This window comes from Tamandua tetradactyla, chromosome 7, assembly GCF_023851605.1.
Source record: "Tamandua tetradactyla isolate mTamTet1 chromosome 7, mTamTet1.pri, whole genome shotgun sequence".
Taxonomy (NCBI): Eukaryota; Metazoa; Chordata; class Mammalia; order Pilosa; family Myrmecophagidae; genus Tamandua; species Tamandua tetradactyla.
Window position 1 is genome coordinate 169226540 of NC_135333.1, and position 21771 is coordinate 169248310.

Genomic DNA, 21771 nt, shown 5'->3' on the forward strand with positions numbered 1-21771 from the left:
AACACCCAGGGAAATCTGACTAAATGCCCAGACGCCAGCAGAAGATAACGGATCACGCTCAGAAAATTGAAAATATGGCCCAGTCAAAGGAACAAACCAATAGTTCAAATGAGATACAGGAGCTGAGACAACTAATGCTGAATATACGAACAAAAATGGAAAACCTCTTCAAAAACGAAATCGATAAATTGAGGGAGGACATGAAGAAGACATGCGCTGAACAAAAAGAAGAAATAGAAAAACTGAAAAAACAAATCACAGAACTTATGGAAGTGAAGGATAAAGTAGAAAAGATGGAAAAAACAATGGATAACTACAATGATAGATTTAAAGAGACAGAATATAGAATTAGTGATTTGGAGGATGGAACATCTGAATTTCAAAAAGAAACAGAAACTACCGGGAAAAGAATGGAAAAATTTGAAAGGGTATCAGGGAACTCAAGGACAATATGAACCGCACAAATATACATGTTGTGGGTGTCCCAGAAGGAGAAGAGAAGGGAAAAGGAGGAGAAAAACTAATGGAAGAAATTTTCACTGAAAATTTCCCAACTCTTATGAAAGACCTAAAATTACAGATCCAAGAAGTGCAGCGCACCCCAAAGAGATTAGATCCAAATAGGCGTTCTCCAAGACACTTACTAGTTAGAATGTCAGAGGTCAAAGAGAAAGAGAGGATCTTGAAAGCAGCAAGAGAAAAACAATCCATCACATACAAGGGAAACCCAATAAGACTATGTGTAGATTTCTCAGCAGAAACCATGGAAGCTAGAAGACAGTGGGATGACATATTTAAATTACTAAAAGAGAAAAACTGCCAACCAAGACTCCTATATCCAGCAAAATTATCCTTCAAAAATGAGGGAGAAACTAAAACATTCTCAGACAAAAATTCACTGAGAGAATTTGTGACCAAGAGACCAGCTCTGCAAGAAATACTAAAGGGAGCACTAGAGTCAGATACAAAAAGACAGAAGAGAGAGGTATGGAGAAGAGTGTAGAAAGAAGGAAAGTCAGATATGATATATATAATACAAAAGGCAAAATGGTAGAGGAAAATATTATCCAAACAGTAATAACTCTAAATGTTAATGGACTGAATTCCCCAATCAAAAGACACAGACTGGCAGAATGGATTAAAAAACAGGATCCTTCTATATACTGTCTACAGGAAACACATCTTAGACCCAAAGATAAACATAGGTTGAAAGTGAAAGGCTGGGAAAAGATATTTCATGCAAATAACAACCAGAAAAGAGCAGGAGTGGCTATACTAATATCCAACAAATTAGACTTCAAATGTAAAACAGTTAAAAGAGACAAAGAAGGACACTATATGCTAATAAAAGGAACAATTAAACAAGAAGACATAACAATCATAAATAATTATGCACTGAACCAGAATGCCCCAAAATACGTGAGGAATACACTGCAAACACTGAAAAGGGAAATAGACACATATACCATAATAATTGGAGACTTCAATTCACCACTCTCATCAATGGACAGAACATCTAGACAGAGGATCAATAAAGAAATAGAGAATCTGAATATTACTATAAATGAGCTAGACTTAACAGACATTTATAGGACATTACATCCCACAACAGCAGGATACACCTTTTTTTCAAGTGCTCATGGATCATTCTCAAAGATAGACCATATGCTGGGTCACAAAGCAAGTCTTAACAAATTTAAAAAGATTGAAATCATACACAACACTTTCTCGAATCATAAAGGAATGAAGTTGGAAATCAATAATAGGTGGAGTGCCAGAAAATTCACACATACGTGGAGGCTCAACAACACACTCTTAAACAACAAGTGGGTCAAAAAAGAAATTGCAAGGAAATTAGTAAATACCTCGAGGCGAATGAAAATGAAAACACAACATATCAAAACTTATGGGACGCAGCAAAGGCAGTGCTAAGAGTGAGATTTATTGCCCTAAATGCCTATATCAGAAAAGAAGAAAAGGTAAAAATGCAGGAATTAACTGTCCACTTGGAAGAACTGGAGAAAGAACAGCAAACTAATCCTAAAGCAAGCAAAAGGAAAGAAATAACAAAGATTAGAGCAGAAATAAATGAAATCGAAAACATGAAAACAATAGAGAAAATCAATAAGACCAGAAGTTGGTTCTATGAGAAAATCAATAAGATTGATGGACCCTTACCAAGATTGACAAAAAGAAGAAGAGAGAGGATACAAATAAATAAGATCAGAAATGGAAGAGGAGACATAACTACTGACCTCACAGAAATAAAGGAGGTAATAACAGGATACTATGAACAACTTTACACTAATAAATACAACAATTTAGATGAAATGGACGGGTTCCTGGAAAGGCATGAACAAGCAACTTTGACTCAAGAAGAAATAGATGACCTCAACAAACCAATCACAAGTAAAGAAATTGAATCAGTCATTCAAAAGTTTCCCAAAAAGAAAAGTCCAGGACCAGACAGCTTCACATGTGAATTCTACCAAACATTCCAGAAAGAATTAGTACCAACTCTCCTCAAACTCTTCAAAATAATCGAAGCGGAGGGAAAACTACCTAATTCATTCTATGAAGCCAACATCACCCTCATACCAAAACCAGGCAAAGATATTACAAAAAAAGAAAACTGCAGACCAATCGCTCTAATGAATATAGATGCAAAAATCCTCAATAAAATTCTAGCAAATCGTATCCAACAACACATTAAAAGAATTATACATCATGACCAAGTAGGATTCATCCCAGGTATGCAAGGATGGTTCAACATAAGAAAATCAATTAATGTAATACACCATATCAACAAATCAAAGCAGAAAAATCACATGATCATCTCAATTGATGCAGAGAAGGCATTTGACAAGATTCAACATCCTTTCCTGTTGAAAACACTTCAGAGGATAGGAATACAAGGGAACCTCCTTAAAATGATAAAGGGAATATATGAAAAACCCACAGCTAATATCATCCTCAATGGGGAAAAATTGAAAACTTTCCCCCTAAGATCAGGAACAAGACAAGGATGTCCACTATCATCACTGTTATTCAACATTATATTGGAAGTTCTAGCCAGAGCAATTAGGCAAGAAAAAGAAATACAAGGCATCAAAATTGGAAAGGAAGAAGTAAAACTATCACTGTTTGCAGACGATATGATACTATACGTCGAAAACCCAGAAAAATCCACAACAAAATTACTAGAGCTAATAAATGAGTAGAGCAAATAAGCAGGTTACAAGATCAACATTCAAAAATCTGTAGCATTTCTATACACTAGTAATGAACAAGCTGAGGGGGAAATCAAGAAATGAATCCCATTTACAATCGCAACTAAAAGAATAAAATACCTAGGAATAAATTTAACTAAAGAGACAAAAAACCTATACAAAGAAAACTACAAAAAACTGTTAAAAGAAATCACAGAAGACCTAAATAGATGGAAGGGCATACCGTGTTCATGGATTGGAAGACTAAATATAGTTAAGATGTCAATCCTACCTAAATTGATTTACAGATTCAATGCAATATCAATCAAAATCCCAACAACTTATTTTTCAGAAATAGAAAAACCAATAAGCAAATTTATCTGGAAGGTCAGGGTGCCCCGAATTGCTAAAAACATCTTGAGGAAAAAAAAACGAAGCTGGAGGTCTCATGCTGCCGGACTTTAAGGCATATTATGAAGCCACAGTGGTCAAAACAGCATGGTATTGGCATAAAGATAGATATATGGACCAATGGAATCGAATAGAGTGCTCAGATATAGACCCTCTCATCTATGGACATCTGATCTTTGATAAGGCAGTCAAGCCAACTCACTTGGGACAGAACAGTCTCTTCAATAAATGGTGCCTAGAGAACTGGATATCCATATGCAAAAGAATGAAAGAAGACCCGTATCTCACACCTTATACAAAAGTTAACTCAAAATGGATCAAAGATCTAAACATTAGGTCTAAGACCATAAAACAGTTAGAGGAAAATGTAGGGAGATATCTTATGAAACTTACAATTGGAGATGGTTTGATGGACCTTAAACCTAAAGCAAGAGCACTGAAGAAGGAAATAAATAAATGGGAGCTCCTCAAAATTAAACACTTTTGTGCATCAAAGAACTTCATCAAGAAAGTAGAAAGACAGCCTACACAATGGGAGACAATATTTGGAAATGACATATCAGATATAGGTCTAGTATCCAGAATTTATAAAGAGATTGTTCAACTCAACAACAAAAAGACAGCCAACCCAATTACAAAATGGGAAAAAGACTTGAACAGACACCTACCAGATGAGGAAATACAAATGGCCAAAAGGCACATGAAGAGATGCTCAATGTCCCTGGCCATTAGAGAAATGCAAATCAAAACCACAAGGAGATATCATCTCACACCCACCAGAATGGCCATTATCAACAAAACAGAAAATGACAAGTGCTGGAGAGGATGCAGAGAAAGAGGCACACTTATGCACTGTTGGTGGGAATGTCAAATGGTGCAACCACTGTGGAAGGCAGTTTGGCGGTTCCTCATAAAGCTGAATATAGAATTGCCATACGACCCAGCAATACCATTGCTGGGTATCTACTCAAAAGACTAAGGGCAAAGACACAAACGGACATTTGCACACCAATGTTTATAGCAACGTTATTTACAATTGCAAAGAGATGGAAACAGCCAAAATGTCCATCAACAGAAGATTTGCTAAACAAACTGTGGTATATACATACGATGGAATATTATGCAGCTTTAAGACAGGATAAACTTATGAAGCATGTAATAACATGGATGGACCTAGAGAACATTATGCTGAGTGAGTCTAGCCAAAAACTAAAGGACAAATACTGTATGGTCCCACTGATGTGAACCGACATTCGAGAATAAACTTGGAATATGTCATTGGTAACAGCGTCCAGCAGGAGTTAGAAACAGGGTAAGTAATGGGTAATTGGAGCTGAAGGGATACAGACTGTGCAACAGGACTAGATACAAAAACTCTAAAATAGACAGCACAATAATACCTAATTGTAAAGTAATCATGTTAAAACACTGAATGAAGCTGCATCTGAGCTATAGGTTTTTTTTTCCTATTATTATTACTTTTATTTTTTTTCTCTATATTAACATTCTATATCTTTTTCAGTTGTGTTGCTAGTTCTTCTAAACCGATGCAAATGTACTAAGAAACGATGATCATGCATCTATGTGATGATGTTAAGAATTACTGATTGCATATGTAGAATGGTATGATTTCTAAATGTTGGGTTAATTTCTTTTTTTCCATTAATTAAGAAAAAAAAAATTCCAACAACCTTCTTTGCAGCAATGGAAAAGTCAATCATCAAATTTCCATTGAAGGTAAAAGTCCATGAATAACCAAAGCCACCTTGAAGTTGGAGGACTCACATTTCCCAATCTCAAAAGTTAGAACAAAGCCACCATAATCAAAATAGCATGATACTGGCACAAGGACAGACATATAGACCAATGGAATAGTATTAAGCACTCAGAAATCAATCCTCACATTTATGGCCAGCTGATTTTTGACAAAGTGATAAAAACTACCCAATTGTGAAAGAATAGTCTCTTCAACAAATGGTCCTGGGAAAACTGGCTCTCCATTAGCAAAAATAGAGAAACAGGATATTTACTTCACACCACATCTAAAAATCAACTCAAAGAATCAAAGACCTAAATACAACAGCTAGAACTATCAAACTCCTAGAAGAAACCCTACAGAAGCATCTTCAGAATGTGTGTTAGGCAAAGGTTTCTTACAGTTTATACCCCAAGAACAAAAGAAAAAGACAGATAAAGGGGACCTCATCAAAATTAAAATGTTTGTGCCTCAAAGGACTTTGTCATGAAATTTAAAAGAACCTATACAATGAAAAGAATGCAACAAGAAGAACCTACACAATGGGAGAAAATATTTCAAAATCACATCCCCAATAAACACTTAATATCCAGAACATATGAAAAAATTCTTCAGCTTAATAACAAAAAGATAAACAATCCAATTTTTAAAAATGGGCAAAGACTTGATAGACATTTCTCCAAAGAGATAGAAATGGCCAAAAAGCACATGAAAAGATGTTCAATGTCATTAGCCATCAGGAAAATGCAAATCAAAACCATTCTACCACCACTAGAATGGCTGCTATTAAAAAATGGAAAATAACATGTGTTGGAGATAATGTGGAGACGCAGGAACTCTCATTCACTGCTGGTGGCAATGTGAATTGGTGTAGCTGCTGTGGAAGACAGTTTGGCGGCTCTGCAGAAAGTATAGGTTACCATGGACCTGGCTATCCCACTACAAATTATGTTCCCCTAAGAACTGAAAGCAGAGATTCTAACAGGTATTTGCTCACTGATGTTCACAGTGGCATTATCCATAATTGCCAAAAGATGGAAGCAACTCAAATGTCCACCAGTGGATGAATGGATAAAAAAAAAAAAAGTAGTATATTTCTGCTGTGGAGTGTTATTCAGCTGTAAAAAAGGAATGCAGTCCTGATATATGGCATATGGCAGCATGGAAGAATTTTGAAGACATCATGTTGAGTGATATAAGGCAGACACAAAGGGACAGATATTGTACGATCTTTCTGATTCAAAGCAGTTAGAATAAGCAAACTCATTAAATAAGAATCTAGAATATGTGATAGGGTGATGGTGTAGGAAAGAGAAAATTAAAGCTTAAAAAGCACAGGGTTCTTATTTGGAATAATGGAATTTTTTGGTAATGGATGGTGATGATGATATCCAACACTGTAGATACAATTAATAGCACTGAAATGTATATCTGGATATGATCAAAAGGGGAAATGTTATATTGTATATGCGTATGCTGGTTTGAAAGGATTATGTACCCTAGAAAAGGCATGTTTTAATCCTGATCCACTTATGAAGGCAGCAGTTTCCTTTAATCCTTATTTAGCATTGTAGTTTGGAAACTTGATTAGATTATTTCCAAGGAGATATGACTCACCCAATTGTGGGTATTAACATTCGATTAGAGGGAGATGTGACTGTACCCATTCCAGGTGGGTCTTGATTAGTTTACCAGAATCCTTTAGAAGGAACCATTTTGGGAAATGCCTCAGAGCTACATCAGAGCCATGAGAACCCGGGAGCCCATGAAGCCAGAGGCTTTTGGAGAGGAAGGAAAATGCCCCCCAGGGGAGCTTCCTGAAACAAGAAGCCTGGAGAGAATGCCAGCAGATTTTGCCATGTGCCTCTCCAGTTGAGAGAAACCCTGAACTTCATCGGTCCTTCTTGAGTGAAGGTACCCTCTTGTTGGCGCCTTAGATTGGACATTTCTATAGCTTTGCTTTAATTTGGACATTTCACAGCCTTAGAACTGTAAACTTGCAACTTATTAAAATCCCTTTTTAAAACTGTTCCATTTCTAGTATATCGCATTCCGGCAGCTAGCAAACTAGAACAATATGGTAATAGACAAATTATTTTTTTAAAAATCCATTGCACGACACTACCCAAACAATGAACCCTAAGTTAAGCCATGGGCTTTAATGAATAGCATAATTATAGAAATGTGTTATTATCAATTGTATCAAATGTCCCACCCCAATCAATATGCTTTTGGTGGGGTGGTAAATGAGAATCCTGTGTTTAATGGATGATTGTTCTGTAAACCTACAACTTCTTTAATTAAAAAGGTAATAAAAGAAATACAAGTTTTTATAAAAGTACCATGAAGTGGTGACGCTGTAGAGAAGAGACTAGCTCCACTATCACTGCTATAACTAAAGGAATATGGTGATGGCAAAAACACCAAGGAAGCTAGAGGGAAGCAATTGCTTTTGGAGAAACCCACAGGAAGGACTCAGGCTCAGTTTCAGACAAAGGGTCTAAAGGAAGAGATAGAAACCTAAGGAGGCCAAAGGATCCATTTGAGTCCTGAGAAGCTCTTTAAAAATCCTGGCAACACATATTTAATGAAGTCATTTAAGATTGTGTAGCCATGGCTCCTTTTCCAAGTCACAGACAGCTTTTGCCCTTCTGGGTGGAAGGTAAAGGTTTGTTAGTAAGTACCTGGTCTCACCACATACTAGTTCCAGGGTGAAAAGGAAATATTACTTTAATTGACTAGTTGAAAATTTCACAGGCCTGGAATTTAATTACCTGTCAGAACTCTAGATAAAATATCACAGCCTCATAATATTTTATTGACTTTTTAAAATGACCATAATTTATCAGAACCTTATTAAAAACTGTATTGTCTCTGGAAATAGCATGCACATTGGAATACAGTTAATTCTATGATTGAAGAAGAAAGTTACAAGTACTTAGAGGAACTGTTTTTTTTAGTTTAAGTGAAAAGGCAAATTCTTTTTAAGTGACAAGGATAAACTGGGATTCAATATTCTCAGTTGTATTCTTGTTTTACAATCCAGTCTCTGGGTTTTGGATCCCAGGGGAAATCTGAAGGTGGATGAAGCTTTTCTCTATCTCGTCACCTCTGCTCCCCGCGGCTCCCCTCACCTATTTTTTTTTTAAGTTAGCGCCCCTTCTATGGCATTTACAAAGCATATGTCCTAATCTACCTCTTAGTTACATAGGGCTTTGAATTGTCTTCCAGGTATTAATTGTCTTCCACTGCTCAGAGCATTGTATTGTATACTGCATCTTCTCTATGCTTTTATCGCACAATTGGGCTCACAGGAAGCTGTGAATACATGCTGGTAGCTTGATGAAGGAGAGAGAGGACTAAACGTTTCCTACCCTGAGCCTTAGTGATCCCTATAAATTCAATTTAAGGATAAGACTCATAGGGTGTATTTGCAAGGACAGGGATTAAGGATATGATGAATTAATTGCTAGTCTATTTATTAGATAATTGATTCCTCTTGATAAACTTCCTCATCTACATATTATACCCTCCAAATTCTTTAGGTTTACAATTCCATACATAAAGAACAGATGTTTGTGCTAAATTAGTTTCTGAAAGTGGGGAGCCTTTATTATTAAGGAAACAAACATTCCTCTGAAAAAACTGCCCATTTCTTATGATAATGCAAAGGTAAACTCCACCAGTGTATAATAACCATAAATTCTAAACAAGTGGTGCCTGAACTAATAATGCTTTCCAATTTATTAAAATATTCCACATTGCTGAAGTCATTTAACTACATTAGTAAATGGCCCAAATTAACACTAGTATTATTTCTTTAAAATTGATGACCCAAGTGTGACTAAACCCAAATTACCTAGAAACTCAGGGTTTTAAATCAACTTGCACCACACTGATGCCACTTAGAGTTGTGATCATGCTGTGTTGCTTATGATTTTATTGCAATTAGTTAGAATATACTGCAGCTGTTTGTTATTTCAGGGCAGACTCACAAGCTTATAAAGATAAAATGTTTCACTATCTTTTCTTTTAAAAATTCCTTTCTTTTTAAATGGCATCTTATGATGTTTTTCCATTCCCATTTCAAATTCTAAGCCAGGTTGTTAAATACGACTTTATCAAACATGAAAAAAAAATGCTACATATTTGTTTCTTGCCCTTCTTTCTTCCCTAGTTCATCATATTCATCATCACACACATGTTTGTATGTGACAAATTCTGGCAAAGTAGAAGATATTACTACAAAAGTACACTGGGGCAGGTTTGTTTCAACTTTAAAAATTTCTACTGTGGTACCATTTGCCAGGATTTTAGATATACTATTATTTCTTTATGTTTTTGCATCTTAGTGGTTATTTTGAAATAAAGCAGTACTTTTCACCACGATACATAAATTCCCTTTTGATGTCTGCCTTGTCTTTTATGCTAGGACATTTTTCCCCCTGCTTTAACCGCCCAATTTCTGGGATATATTGGAGTAGTCACAGATATAAGAAAGGGTCTATATTAAAAACAAGCATCATCTTTATAGACGTATGGAATTTTGAGCTACTATGAAGCATGCTGGGAAAAGTATCATTTTCAAATATCTAGGAAAACAATCCCTAAATTTCAATTGTAATGTTTAGTTTCACCCTCATTTTACAAGTTTTAAACATATCCAGTTCTTCTTTGTAGTTTCATGGAGGAGGTAGTACTGGGATTTCTCACTAGGGGGAAAAGGGGAAGAATTGTGAGACAATATAAGAAAGGCCGGGAAGAGCCTGTTATGTGCATATGATTGTCGTCAGCAGAAGCATCAAGAGGTATGGCATGAAAATTGAAGGGTGCAAAAATATAGTTCTCAAAGTTTCAAGATAATTAAAAAAAGAGAGACAATATAGTAGATTAAGTTACATAGCCTAGGAGGGGAAAAATGTGTTCTTAATTCCATTCCTGTGGGTGTGAACCCATTATAAACAGGACCTTTTGAAGATGTTATCTGTAATAAAGGTGTGGCCAATTGAAGGAGGATGGGTCCAATTCCTGCCACTACAGGGCTGAGAAAGAGAAACCTAGTATGAACCTAGAAGAGAAAGGAAAAGATACTGCCATGTGCCAGGAAAGCCAAGGAACCCACCGATTACTGGTCAGCCAGAATGCTTCTGACCTGAACGCAAGGTAGCTTTTTCCAGGTTTCAAAGCCAAGCGTCGATAAATCCCCACTGGGGATGCCACCCCTTTGCATTGTGTGTGGCAGCCTGGAAACCAAGAGAACTGGTGAAGAAGATCTACTGTTTTCACCTGAGTGAGATGTTCATCTGTTATGCCCTGCCCAATCCAAACAAACCAGATTCTCCATGGGACTGCATGTTTGAGGGACACAAAGACCACGATTTTGAGGAGCTGATTTATCTCCATGATGATATTTTAAAGAGATTTTTTTTCATTACTTTCTCCCTTAGATACTCCTGGTTGCTCTAGTTACTTCTTTTTTAAGCTTGTTTTCTGTCTTGCTGGTTTTTGTTGCTTGCAACCTTGCAACCCTAATCAATACATTCAAACCAAGGAGCTAGTCTCTTTAGGGATTTGGAGACGTTGTAAAGAAAACTCTATTATAACTTTTTTGTGTTGTAAGGGGGTGTCAGCAAGGACGTAATTACTGGATGCTCTTGGAAAGCTAGAATAGGCACAGCCCACAGATCCCTATAGATTGGGAGAAGGTTCAAAAGAGAAGGAGAAGTGCAACAGAGAATGATAGGATGTAACAAATGAATATGACTGCTGAATCATTATATTGATATTTCTTTTAGTCTCCAGTGTTTTGGAGCAGCTAGAAGGAAAAATCTGAAATTGTGGAATGGTAGCCCATGCCAAACTTTGAAATCTATTCTGTGGATACTTGGTAAAATGTACTTTGAAAATTGTTGTTTTTGTTGTGTATATATATTATACTTCACAATGAAAAACATTAAAAAACTCTAAATTTGATAAAGTTTGGGCTGGCTTGAAGAATAAAGACTTCCTACAAAACAATAGAGGAGGACTTGGTCTAGAAATGTAGCCTTCTGGTCTACCCTGAAATAAGAAACCTAAATCAGAATATAAAAAAGCACTACTTCATTTATTGAGAAAGTGCTACTATGAAAAGAAAGCCAAATGAACTACAGTGTGCTTAGTGATATATCTGAATATTCATTAATGTCTAGTTCCTTATATCCTTTTAGTTTGAGTAGCTCTGATTTAGACTAGTTTGTTTTAATCCAAAGAATGTGCTGATGAAGACTTTTTATGAAATATCTAGAACATATGATTTACAGAAATACAGAGCTTACTGGGAAGTATATAAGTGAAAAGAGAAAATAGTAATTTTCTAGCAGAACAAATTACTGTAATAGACACTTTCTTAATTATGTCTTCATATACCTTCTTTGTCTTTCTGATATGCTAAATCTTGTTATTTGTGGTTTTTAAATGTAGATTTAATTAAAATTTGACTTTCATTCTTGTCCTTGATTAAACTACGGCTTATATATTTATGAACTTTATAAGTACACCTGTGCCAAACACTAAAGATGCACTATTTGCCTGCTTTACAAGGGAACATATTTTGTCTCCTAGAGTTGATGAGTTCAAGTTCACCTGGTGTGATATCTGCAGTTGTCATGTCCCCAGAAGAGCCCACGTTCATTTATTTCATCCCCGTGGGCGCAGAACTATTTGGGTGGGGCCTATAATAGGTTGTTTCCATGGAGATGTGACCCAGCACATTCAAGGTCGGTCTCAATTCGCTTACTGGAGTCCTTTGTGAGAGGATAAAAGGTGGAGACATTTTGGAGAGAACTCAGAGAAAGAAAATGCCCCGAGAGCAGCCAAGAGAGAAATGCCGAGACATTTTGGAGCCAAGGACCAGCAGATGTTATCATGTGCCTTCCTGTGTGACACAGGAACTCAGGGCATCAGCAGCCTTTCCTGAGAGAAGACATCTTCCTCTTGACGCATTAGGACTGTAAACCTGTAACCTAATAAATCCCCTTTGTAAAAGCCAACCCATTTCTTATATACTGCATTCTGGTAGCTTTAACAAACCGAAACAACTGGCATCTATGAGTTCAGATGGGCCTTATCTTGAAGGTTACATAGTAAACAAGGTTTAAGTTTCAGGATAATCTATCAGCTGAATTAAAATAAGAGAGTGCTTGTGTATATTAGGGTTTCTCAACCTCAGTATTATTGGTATTATGAGCCTGGGTAACTCGGTGCTCTGAGTGAGTGATCTGTGTGTTGCAGGATGTTTTGAAGCATCCCTGGTATCTACCCTTAGATGCTAGAAGCATTACCCTCTCCAACCTCCAGTTGTGATGAACAAAAATGTATCCAGACATTGCCAAATGTCCACTGAGGGGCAAATCATCCCAGGTGGAGAACTGCTGGTGCTTATCACTGTGATTAAAGGCACTGGATTTAGAATCTGATGGATCTTGGCTCAAATCTCAGGTCTGCCACTTTCTTACTGCTGACCTGGGCTAATTGCTTCTTATCCTCATCTCTGACATGTTAATTTCACTATGGCCTATCTGCTGGCAATTTGAAGAAATTGGATAAAACAATACTTAGTCACTGTAAAAACTCAATAAAAGTAATCATTATCATTAATAGTAGTATCATAATTCTTATAGCCTAAATCCAAATTATCTGACTCAAATCTTCAAAGTAAATGAATATTTGCATTTCTAATTGTGTTACTCAACAAAAGCATAATGGACTAGAACTGTAAAATAAGTAAAATAAAAAGAGTGGTAAATATGACAATTTCTAATTGGGATGGAAGTGAAACGTATAGTTAACTTTTGAACTTGAAATCTATTTTAAGGAAAATGATAGTAGTAATGTTGCTTTCCATACATGACTGCTGAGGAAAAGGGCAGACAAGGGAAATAAAACCGGATGCAAAACTCTAGCATCTAAGAGTGCCTTGACTTCCTCCCTCTTCTTCCATCTTAGACATCTTCACATTCTTACGTGATAGTAATGGAAGAGACCAAGCAAAAGAGGAGCTAGAATGTGAAATTTTGTCACATGGAATTAGCATAAGTACAACAAGAAGACACACTTGAAATGAAATAATTTCTTACATGAGCATTTCAAATGATCTCAACCATAAAATTAGAGAAGTGACAGATGAATACATGAATTGTCAAACAGCTTACTGTACAAAAATAAACTCCTAAACTTCAGTGTTTTGCGTAATAGAATCCTTTCTTTCTTGACTCAAATATGACCTCAGCCATGCATCAGAACTTAATTCACATGAAAAAATAATTTCTTGCCAAACTTTGAGGATGTGAAAAAAATCCCATGAGTAGAATGACATTTAAAATGCTGATTTAAACTCCTTAGCATAAAATTCAACCATCTGGGAATTTTCTGTGCTTTTGCCCTAGAGTCTGGTACAAATTTAGGTGAATACAGATGTTACCCACAAGCAATTATTTGTTCTGAAGGGGCAGTGGTACAGTCTCTTTGATTCCAAGTTCAATTTATCTAGGAATGTTTCAATAGTGCTTTCATTTGGGGGAGTTTTGGAGTTGAAGAATTCATAGCATTTTGTTAGGCGATTATAATAAAAAGAGGAATTCTGGGTTAGAGCTTTTTTACGTGCAGTGTGCCAATAACAGCATAACTGAGAAAGAAGTTGCCTGAGAGTTCAGACCATAGTGAATAATCTCAGAAACACTGTCTATGAAGTAAATTGCATGGCTCAACATTGTGCTACTCTCCCATTATGAGCCATGCTGTGATTAAAATTGCTTTAACACCATTTTTTAAATTGCTTTAATACTAAATTACCTTGAGGGTAGAAGATATTCAACAAATGTTTCTTAATGACAGTTCAATCTCCCCTAGTTATGGATTGAATTGTGTCCCCCCAAAAGCTGTCCCAGACTTATGAAAGTGGTACCATTTGGAAGCAGGATCTTTGATGATGTCATTAGTTAAGATGAGGTCAAACTGGATTAGGATGGGAGCTGGTACTATATTATTTATAAATCTATAAGGAAGGAAATCTGGACACATACAGAGAAAGTCAGCAGCTATGTGAAGGAGGCAGATGATGAATTACAGACTGTAGTCAGTCCACTCTCAGAACCCTACAGATTCAGCAGAAGCAGGGCCCTGCTGCACCGTGATCCAGGCTTCCAGCCCCCAGAGTCGTGAGACAATACTTTCCTAGTGTGTTAAGCAACCCAATTTGTGGTATGTTGTTATGGCAGTCCTAGCAAACTAAGCCCTCATTTCAGCAAGTCAAAAGGGAGGTTGCAAAGGCTTTTAAGAAATCACACAGTTTACTGCAGAGTCTGTCCAGAAACCCTCCTGAATCCAAGACCAACTCTTGGTTGGATGATTAAATCATAGGCACATTGATTATTTAGATGAAAGAAGTTTACAGGATCATTTACTCTAAGGCATCCTTCCCCTCATACACACTGGCCACCCACATAACTATTTAAATTTATGGGACAACTGAAGTGATGAAAACTTAGGTGACTTGGTCATAGTTCCCTAAGATAGAATTCTTGAACAGAATGAGGTTTCTATTCTACTCTGGCCTTTGTATGGCTGGCAGTATTAGAAGAAACACTTAAGAAAATTACAGTTCTGGTCCATCCGTGGGATCCAAAGAGAGCACCGTGAAATTCCAGACTATGAAAACTTAAACCAAGGAATATTCAGGACAAGAAAAATTAAACTATCATACAAGTGTCTTTCTTAACACTGTGGCAATAGTAGAAAGCATAGTCATAATGAATCTTTTCCAAACCTTTTCTAATGCAACTATGAAAGCTAAGTTCCCCAAAGTATTTCAGACAAAAGCAAACTTCTAAGAAGGATTCTTCCTAAGGTAGCTACTTTGAAAACATTTGCATGTTTAAGAACCAATATGTTTCCCTCAAGATATTTCATCATATTATAATGATTCTTTGATGTAGGCTATATTTTCCCGAGATGGCTACAATAATATCTCCCATCCCATATGTTCATCTAGAAACTTATCAATTTCTTATTAAAGAGTAGAGTCTACTTCCCATCCCTTTTTAGGCTTGTGACTTGCTTGTACCAGCAGTACAACACTTCACTAGCTAGGTCAGAAACGGCAATGCAACTTTCATCCTGCATTCTTGGGCATTCAGGCTATTCCCAGCCTCTCCAGATGGCAAAAATTTTCTAATTAAGAAAGAGCCTCAAGCTAAAGATCAAATCTAGTGTAAGAACACAAGGTCATTTGTTAGGACTTCAGAAAGATCCAAAACCATACCTCATAGAACGTTTAGATTATACAAAAGGTTCTCTAAGATCTTAAAGGTAGGCCTCATGGATTCTCTCTGATAAATACAGGGCTGCTAAACATCTGAAGTATGTTGTCCCCCCAGCACTCTCACAAGAAACCCCAAATTGAGAAGGGATTATCTAGAAGAGACTTATGGCTGTAGCTTTTGTCTAATAAAGTGCAGTAAGATTCATAAAAATCTCACAAAATTGTAAAAAAATGTATTGAAGGAAACACTACCAGTTTAGAATGGGACAGAAAGAGTACAAAAGAAAGGTAGTCCCCTGGTCCCTGGAAATACCATGGGCAAGAAGCAGGCTGAGATTATTTTGTTGTAAACAATTACGAAAAAGGAAAGTTTACTTAGAGGAAAAAAAAAATACCCCAGTGGACAGAGCCAAGAGCCATGGGGAACAAATCCAAGACGACAGGACCGAGCCCTAATTAAGGCACTTGGTAATACGTACCTGGATGGACTACAGAACTTCTATGGACCAATGACTGCTGTGTGCCTCCAAGTTTTCAACTTGGTTAAAGGAAGCATCTACTCCTGTTAACCTATACTTGTCCCATCATCGTACAATGGATCTGTGGATGGTGGATGGCTTGTCTCTTTACTTCACAAGACTTCAGACCAAAAGGAAAAGTACTCAAGGGCTTTACTCAAAGAAACACACCTAAGGAGACTCATCTACACCTGGACCTGATTTAGATGATGAGCCTCAAGCGTGAGACTAATGTAACATGGGATGCAACCTTGAGGGGTCTTGGGGATGAGTGAGCATATTTTTCCTATGGGCATGATTTGAACTGTTTGACCAGGTAAGTGTGACAGACTGTATTTTCCAAAGGTAGCCAAAACAATATCTTCCATCCCACATGTCTTCTAGAATGGCACTACCAATCACAACAGGGTCTTAATTTCCTTCCTGTCGAAGATGGGTAGGCTTGTGACTCACTTTAACCAATAAAATGTGGTCGAAGTGATGATATGAGATTTCTGAGGCTAAGTCAGAAAAGGCATTGCAACGCCCACCTTGCCTCTGGAGCATGAGGTGCTCCGCCTCACCACGTACACAGTCTTGGGGGAGCTCAAACTAGCCCATGCAGCGAGACCACAGGAAAAGCGCAGGGACTTATTGCACAAAGGCATGCCTGACCAGCACCAGCTCCTCCAGCCTAATCTTCCAGTTCCGGCCAGCATCTGACAGCAGCTACCTGAGACCCTGAGACCAACCACAGAGTTGAGCCTGCCCCAAATTAATGATCCCTGGAAACTAAGAGATAATACAATGTTTCCTGTTTTTTTTTACTTGTTGCAGAAACATTAGTAACAGAAACATCTCTTATAAATGTAAAAGAAATTTTAATACCATTCTTTTTTATAGGAGAACACACTTGTAAATTCTGGATGCTCATTTTCTTTATTTGGACCTGAACATAGAATAAAAAGTAATTAGAGGTGGGTCACAGTGGCTCAGTGGCAGAGTTCTCACCTGCCCTGCTGATAATCCGGGTTTGGTTCCCAGTGCCTCCCCATGGGAAAAAAAAAAAAGTAATTAGATAGCTTCTACTGAAGCTTTGAATTTGAGGTCAATATAGGTTTGGATCATTTCTTTGTCATTCATTACCAGGGATGATGGAAATATCATCCTGCTTTCCTGTTTTCTAATTGGAGATAATATCTACAAGATACAATTAACATATCAGTTAAATAGAAGGAGTTGATTTATGCAAAAGGCCCCACATGCTGTCTGACTCATAACTTCCGGAATTGGTTCTAGTGTCTACCTATGGCATTCCTTAGGGATATCTCTATGCAAAAGGTATGTGTCATTAGGATGGTAGATGCAACAGAGGGAGATAAATAGAAGCACTACTCGCTTTATCAGAGAGCTGGCTCATCATCTAATCCCCTTCTCGAAACTACCACTTTGTCGGCCCCATGCTTACCTTTGACGTAAGGGCTGAGACTTGTTTCTACATCCCTGGTGCCTAACTGTGACCGAAACATAGTAAGTGCTCCATAAACACTGGCTGAATAAAGGAAAAGGCAGTTCCGTGACATGCTGTAACCCAGAAAATATACTCAGACACTAATAGCATTTGGGGAACTCAAAGAAAAGGTCTGCTTCTTTCACATGTACTCTAAAAATTCCAAAATAAGTTATATCAGGTATATACAAAATAACAACAATAACAGGCCAGGAATGGCACATATTTTCTAACGTTTATCACAAATGTGATTTAATAAGATTACTGAGAGGCAGTATTGCATGGTGGTCAGAGCACAGATGCTGAACCCGAATGTCTGAATTCAAATTCCAGCTCCATTCCCTTCACTCTCCATCCGAGCATGAGCAAGTCCATGTGTCTTAGCATGTTAGTTACATGTCTGTGAGGGACAGAGGCCAATGCACCTACCTAGGGCTGTTCCGAGGATGAGTTGCTATACACAAACATGTACAACATTTACCACTAATAATGAGATTCATCTAGCAAAATCTAATTGACAATGACAACTCTCATTGCTGAAATGATAGGGGCCATTTTAACTACTCTAAAATCACTGCAAATTCAAAAACGAACCTTATTGAGTGAAGAAAATTGCTATACAAGCCTTAGAAGTAGTTACATAAGTACCTAGACGGCCCACACAATACGGTAAGCTAGAACCTTCTGCTATGAATCTGTCAAAATGGAACTAAAAATAGATGAATAATAAACACTAAGCTGTGAATGCTGGTTCTATTTAGGATAATTTAATGACAATAAATCTAGGCAGACCCACTGGGTTATGCCAAGACATTTTCCTAACTATAACTAATTTTGTTGAGTTTTTCTGTTTAATTAGTGAATATTATAATTACATGCTCTGAAGGTTGTGTGACTTCAATACCACCGAGTAGCACTAATGCAAAAGTAGAGCAAAATACAAAGACTTAGAATTTCTGTTGCGGACTTGCCTTCTTTTACAGATTACAATTAACTCCCTGGAGTTATGCTTCTTGCCTACGTAACGAATGCTGTGGAAAAGTGAGTCATTCCACTTCTCTTCTCATCAACACATATATGACCTACTCTGATTTAGTTGAACCTAGGGAATTTCCAGTAATTACAAGCACACATTCTCTCATGGGAGAGAATTATTAAGGTAGGCAAAGTAGTTACATTCCTACGTGACTGATGCTTTTTAACAATTTGTTTGCCTAAATATTCACTCAGAGCTTTTGCCAGCTATATGTGAGAGAGGCCTACATGTTTTACAAAAGTGAGCAAACATAACACAAGTGGACTTTCACTCTTGAAGGTACAGAATGAGTATCTGCAGACATTTTGTAGTATGTAAATGGTTTTCTCTCCTCTTCTCTTTTTTTCTTTCTTTTCTTAATTAGAATGCTAGTAATTGCTTAGCCTTACCATTTTGGGAGATAGGTTCAAGAAATATTCAGGAAACAATACCATATTCTGCAATACCAACAAAGACAGGAGGAACTTTTTCAAAGGAAGGGTAGAAAAAGACAGTTATAAAATAGGCAATGGGAAACGTAATTGTATTTTCCAGCATCCAAGACAACTATGGGTTTCCCTAGAATATAGAGGTCTTGAATTAGCTTAAAATTAGGTTCCACTGGTTCTTAACACATTTTGTTAGTATATTGACTAGAAAAAAAATTACATTTGGTCACAATTTAAAAATTCATTTTAGAATTTTAAACTTACTTTGGCTTTCTCATCATTTTTCAGATTAATTTATGTTGATTAACTCATTTGCTTACTCCCTTCATCTTTCTCTTCAATAAATATGTACTAGGGAACAATTATTTTTTATGGACACTGCACTAGGTGGTAGAGTTTCCACTAAAAAGCCATCATCTCTGTAATCACAAAGAGTATGAACATATAACAACAACAACAAAAAACAAAAACAAATAAACGAAGGCAATTGCAATGGTGTATAAAAGCTGTGGTGCAGGGCGGGCCACGGTGGCTCAGCGGGCAAGAGTGCTTGCCTGCCATGCCGGAGGACCCCGGTTCGATTCCCGGCCCCAGCCCATGTAAAAAACAAACAAACAAAAAATAATAAAAATAAAAAAAAAAAAGCTGTGGTGCAATAGTATTAGGTTTTATCCCAGTAAAGGATTCAGACCTCGCCTGCCTCTGAATTAAAAGAGTTAGCCAGGTATGTTCCTGGGGTGGAGGGAGAGATTTGTTAGGGATGGGTTCTAAACAAAAGATATGGGATTTGCAGAAGCCTGGAAGATGGAGAGAACATGCATGCATAGGAAGCTGAAAGCACCTCATATCAGGAGGCTACAGGACACGGGGGCATGAGGCAGTGGAATGGGATGTGACTGACAGGTGAGGAGGGGCCAGATAATATGGACCCTTGTAGGCCAAGTCAAGGAATTTGGGCTTTGAGGGCAAGAGGAGGGCATTAAAAGGGTTTAAGCACTGTAACTTGATCAGACTCACAATTCTGTAGGATCTTTTTAGATGGGGACTATAGTGGCTGAAGCAAGGCTGGAAAGAGAACAACTAAGGAGCTGATGCAATAATTTAGGTAAAAGAGAAGGGTGACTTGAATGCAGGTATTGGCAAATGAAGTGGAGACATCTGAGTAGAAGTTAGTAAGTAGAATCAAGATGAAGCGAGAGGCATGTGAAGAAAGGAGACCTACTAAGGATACGACCTGGGCTTATGGCTTGAACAGCTGGGTATATGTGGATAGAGTTCTATTAATTGAAGTAGGATACATGGAAGCAGGTTTGAAGTGGAAAAGTGAGGAGGAGCTCAGTCTTGGACACAGCAGCAGGGTGAATAGGGTCTCCCCAGAATTCATGTCCACCCAGAAGCTCAGAATGTGATCTTATTTGGAAATAGTATCTTTGAAGATATAATTAGTTAAAATTGGGATGAGATCATACTGGATTAAGATGGGCCTTAAATCCAATGACTGGTGTCCTTTAAAACAATAAAAAAAGGAGAGAACACCAAGACACATAGAAATCCAGGGAATAGGCCTTGTGCAGATGGAGGCAGAAAGTGGAGTTATGTTGCCCCAAGCCAGGGAGTGCCTTGGGCCACAAGAAGCTGGAAGAGGCAAGGAAAGTTCTTTGCTCAGGTCTTCAGATGAAGCATGGCCCTACCTTAATTTGGGACTTCTGGCCTCCAGCCCTGTGAGAAAATAAATTTCCGTTGTTTTAAGCCACCTAGTTTGTAGTACTTTGTTAAGGTAACCCTAGAAAACTAACAGGCATGTTGACTTTGAAGCACCTGTGGGACATCTAAGTGGAGAAGTCTAAGAGAAAGATGAATTTAGAGCTCTGGAATTCAGAAGAGAAGTTCGAGTGGATATAAAACTCTGAGGGATGTCAGCATATGGTTGAGCAGTCAAGTCTTGTAAGTGTCTCAGATCACGCAGGGACATGAAGTGGAACTAGTTTAGAATCCTGAGAAACAAACTCTAAAAAGTGGGTAGAAGTAGACATGTTCTCAATAGGAGACTGAGAAGGAGAGTAGAGAGGTACAAAGAATACCGTGAGAGTGTGGTGGCACAGAGCCACATCAGACAGTGTCAAGTGAAGATAAAGACTGTGTTCATTGTACTTAGCAAAAGTCATGGCGACCGAACTGAGAAGATTTCAATGCGACAGTGGCATAATTGTTGAGGCGTGAAAGGAAGATGAGAAAGCAGGTCCAGCAAGTGCAGACAACTCTATCAAGTAGGTTGAATGTGCTAGGGAGGGAACCAATGGCAACTAGAGGGAGTCAGAGGATCAAGGAAGGGATTTTCATATGACTTAATTATTTGAATTTACTTAACAAATGACTGTGGTTTTATCTACTGAGGTACCTTGATGTTTAGACAATGATGATAAAACAAATAAAACAGTATTTCATTCTATTTACTTTGGGCCATAAATATTCTCACTGAATTACAGTGAAACAATGAGGACATGTTTCACAGGTACAAATATAAAAAAAAATCATTAAATGAGAATCTGTGATTGATAGAAGTTTTCTACAAAAAATGAGTAAGAGGGAAATTGTAGGCAGGATAATGTTTTGAAATGCAAAAC

The 21771-nt window shown here is 37.4% G+C and overlaps 1 protein-coding gene across 6 annotated transcripts in view; it reads right to left on the reverse strand.

Annotated features, from left to right (window-relative positions):
* Nucleotides 1–21771, reverse strand: part of LOC143642843 (ankyrin repeat and sterile alpha motif domain-containing protein 1B-like) — an 887705-nt gene that overhangs the window by 273185 nt on the left and 592749 nt on the right. For 5 of the 6 annotated variants that reach the window (XM_077111726.1, XM_077111725.1, XM_077111730.1 and 2 more), the window contains exon 13: nt 17185–17220. The exons of the other annotated variant lie outside the window; for it this stretch is intronic. In XM_077111726.1, the coding sequence (XP_076967841.1) occupies nt 17185–17220 (36 nt within the window). The remainder of the gene's footprint in view (nt 1–17184; nt 17221–21771) is intronic. 6 annotated transcript variants of the gene reach the window in all.